General features: G+C 55.9%; 1 protein-coding gene across 2 annotated transcripts in view; it reads left to right on the top strand.

Moving 5' to 3' along the window:
• Positions 1-2218, top strand: part of FAM131B (family with sequence similarity 131 member B) — a 7355-nt gene extending 5137 nt beyond the window's left edge. The window contains exons 6-7 of one of the 2 annotated variants that reach the window (XM_007466649.1): positions 479-622; positions 841-2218. In XM_007466649.1, the coding sequence (XP_007466711.1) occupies positions 479-622; positions 841-1310 (614 nt within the window). In that variant the 3' untranslated portion in view covers positions 1311-2218. The remainder of the gene's footprint in view (positions 1-478; positions 623-840) is intronic. The other variant, XM_007466650.1, reaches the window with a different exon arrangement.
• Positions 2219-3787: the final 1569 nt, after the last annotated feature.

The raw sequence follows: 3787 nt of genomic DNA, 5'->3' as shown, positions 1-3787 counted from the left end.
CTCTTTCCCCTAGGAATCCTAAATCTGACCTTCTGGGAAGTCCCCCACGATTTTGCCTTGTTTCGGGGTATATACCAAGGCTGTGCTGTCCAATTTTTTAGCCACTGGCCACCTGTGGCTATTGAGAACTTGAAATATGGCTAGTCCGAATGGAGATGTGCTGTAAGTGTAAAATATCGACTGGGTTTCAAAGATTTCGTATGAATAAAAGAATGTAAAATATCTCAGTAGTTTTATATGGATTAAAATTGAAATGATAATGTTTTATATAGATTAGGTTAAATAAGATGTATTATTAAAATTAATTTCACCTATTTCTTTTAAATTTTTTTTTAATATGGCTACTAGAAAATTTAAAATTGCATAAGTAGCTTGCGTTATATCTCTATTGAACAGCGCTGCACTGATGTCCCCCGCCCCACGCATGTGTCTTAGGCTTCCCCGAGGTATCTCGTGCTAACTACGTTTCTTCTCCCAGGCGTCATGGAACAGTTTGCTATCTCCGAGGCCACTCTCATGGCCTGGTCCTCCATGGATGGTGAGGACATGAGTGTCAACTCCGCCCAGGAGCCATTGGGCTGCAATTACAGTGACAACTACCAGGAATTGATGGAGAGTCAGGGTGAGGGATGGTTCCAGAATCCGACCCCAGAGGCCTAAGAGGTCTCCTCAACTATCCAGGCTACCTCCATGCATCTCTGTTCTAAGACTTTCTGTTCATATAGGCTTTCCTACTCCCCCTCTCACCCCCCGCCCCACATCTCACCCTCAGTTCTCTGTGCTGTTGTTACTGCCTTTGATATTCTGTGACCCCACCAACCGCCGTGATTCTCTTTACAGATGCCCTTGCTCAAGCCCCAATGGATGGATGGCCTCACTCCTATGTGTCCCAGGGCATGTACTGTCTGGGGTCGTCGGATGCCTGGGAAGCAAGCGACCAGTCCCTCATTGCTTCTCCGGCCACAGGATCCTATCTCGGCCCTGCATTTGATGACTCACAGCCTAGCTTGCACGAAATGGGACCTTCCCAACCTGCTTCGGGATACTCTGCTCAGGAGCCTCCAGCTTTGCTGGGGGGAGACACTGACTGGGCTCCAGGGGTGGGCGGGGTGGACCTGGCAAGGGGCCCTGCCGAGGAGAAGAGGCCATTGGCGCCCGAGGAGGAAGAGGATGCGGGATGCCGGGACCTGGAGTCGCTTTCCCCACGAGAAGACCCCGAGATGCCCACCGCTCTCAGCCGGAAGGTGTCTGACGTCACATCCTCAGGCGTGCAATCCTTTGATGAGGAGGAGGGAGAGGCCAACAACTAGCTTCCTCCCACTGAATGCCCCACCTTCCACTCCCACCTGAGGGGCATGGCTGCAACCACACCCTCCCTTCCCCCAGCAGTACGGCCGAAACCTGGGCAGAAGACTCTCACGAGCCCAGGAGTCCTTGCCAGCAAAACGGAGGGCCGGGGTGGGATTTTATCCAGGCTTACACTGTAGAGACCACAGGTCCAGGAACTGAGGCCCAGGCAAGCAGATGCCCATGAACTTCGCTTGGCTGCGGGCTTCAGGGTCTGTGGTGGTGGAGCTCCAGTGTGTATCCTGAGCACAGGAGCTCAGAGCGGCCCGTGGCCGGCCCCTGGATCTCAGTTCTTTGCTCCCTGATCTCGTCTTCCAAGAGCCTTGACTGCAGCTACCTGAAGGCCTCCTTTCTTCACGTCACTCTTGCTTTTCCCAACTCTGTTTTCTCTGGCTGTGGCCCAAGCTCATCCCTCCTATGAGGAACAGACCTCAGGGGCTGTGGGACATGGTTCGATGGGCACAGGGGAAGCAACGTACAGACCCCGTCTCCTCAGAGTGAGGGGCCTCTGCCCTCAGAGGTAACTTGGCTTCTGAGATCAGGAGTCACGGAGGAGGTGGACGTGGCCGCCGGGATGCACAGGGGCACAAGGCCTGTCCAGAGACCAGGCGGTCACTGGTGAGACCGAGGGCAAACATGGCCACTTGTTCTGGGATCTTGACTATCCTGTGGCTGGAAGGAGGACCCTAAGGATATGGGAAAGGACCCCGCCAGGGCTGGCAACTCCAGCTCTTGCTTCCCTTTTCTGCTATCTTCCGTCTCCTGCTCTGGGAGCCCCGGGGCCCCGAGGCGGTGGGTGGGGAGGGGGGGTGACACAGGATGCAGGTGTCTTGGCTAGACGGGGAAGCATGAGGCTGTGTCTCCCTCCATCTACCCCTAATTCTCTGGAGCTGTTTACACTTTTCTCTCTGCCTTTTCTACATTTTTATAACTTCTTGGGGACTCAGGGTTGAGTAGGGTGGAGGGAGGGGTCCGGTGCTGTCAGGCCCCCAGCCGGGGCAGGGTGTTTGCCGAGGAGCAGCGTGGGCTCTGGGCTCCCTTGGCCCCTCTTCACCTCCTCCCAGGACTCCCTGGAGGGCCTCACAGGTGTCCCCCCCGCCACTCCCCAGGCCTCCTGAGGAGAGGAGGATCTGGGTATTCCTCCTTCCAGGATGTTTTACAACGAGGCATAAGCCCCTGAAACTGCTTGCCCTCCGCACCCACTTTCCACGCTGGTGGGGATTTCTGCGCAGCACCTGGAGCCCCAGCACTTCTGTAAGACGTCCTGAGGGCAGAGGACAGGGTCGAAGGGTAGAGTGAAGAGACGGCAGCACACTGCCCCTCTCCTGCGGCAGCGGTGTCCCAGAATGAGGATGTTGAGAGTTGCGGTGCTTCTGTCCATCTGTGACCCTGCCTCCATCAAGCCCACAGTGTCATACACTCGTGCCCCTGAAACGCAACCGAGGCCAGGTCCACATCTTCTGGGGAGGGGGAGGATGGCTACCTGAAGTTGGTTCTTGGAGGAAACGGGAGTAGGCGTGGCGAGCACAGGTAGCTGAAGTCACCTCATCTAAAACGGTTAAAGGGTTGTGCGTGCTCACGTGGCCTCACTCAGGCCCTCGCTGCTGGCCTCGCACTGCACTCCTGCTGCAGGTCCTTGGGGTTTTGCATGTCACAGCTCCCTCCTCTCACGGAGTCCCCGTTTCCTTACCTTGTGCAACCTGCCCTCTCTAAGGCATCATCCTTTTCTCTTAATCTCACCTCCTTCGTGTCCCATATTCCGCCCCCGGACCACAGCGGACATCCAGTCCAGGGAACGGGTTCATGCATCACGGTTCCTTTTTCGCTCAGGGCTCTGTGGAGTTAGGAAAGGTCATCCAAAGCAGCGTTCTTTCCTCCCTCCTTCACTGAGGAAGCCAAACGGTCCCTGCTGGTCCCTGCCAAAAGATGACTAAAACTCTGAAGGGTTCTAGCAGAGCTCGGACGTGAGCGTGAGCGGGGCTCAGCATCCCTGGATGCTGGCATCGCTGCTGACCAGAGGTCGGGCGGGGTCGGGGCAGGGGGGTTGCGTCTCCGCTCTGAAGAGGGAGAAAACCTGAGGAGCTGGCCTGAGACCCTCTCAGGACTCTTCTGGAGGGAGGAACTGCCTCTCTGGTGCTGGGGGGGCGGGCAGGGTGCATGGGGTTTGCTTATAGCCTATTTTAGGGGGAGGGGAGGGGCATGTGCAGGAAGAGGCTGTTGGGGGATGGGGGAGGGTTGCTTTTCCCTTGGGGTTAAAGGCTGTGCCGCACGTTTTACAGCAGTCCCAGAACGGGGCTGTTTTCATATCATGGTGAATGAAACTGCTCTTTGCTAAATGATTTTCTTCTCGTGGTGATGGGGGGGTGCCCTTTCATTTTGAGTTCACTTTATTAAAGGAAAATCCAAATCTTCCATCCCTCCCCTGCCGCCGCCCCCGCCC

The sequence above is a fragment of the Lipotes vexillifer genome, unplaced genomic scaffold (assembly GCF_000442215.2).
Source record: "Lipotes vexillifer unplaced genomic scaffold, Lipotes_vexillifer_v1.1 scaffold71, whole genome shotgun sequence".
NCBI lineage: Eukaryota > Metazoa > Chordata > Mammalia > Artiodactyla > Lipotidae > Lipotes > Lipotes vexillifer.
The sequence above is the reverse complement of the archived record's forward strand: the minus strand, read 5'-3'. Positions and strand labels throughout refer to the sequence as shown.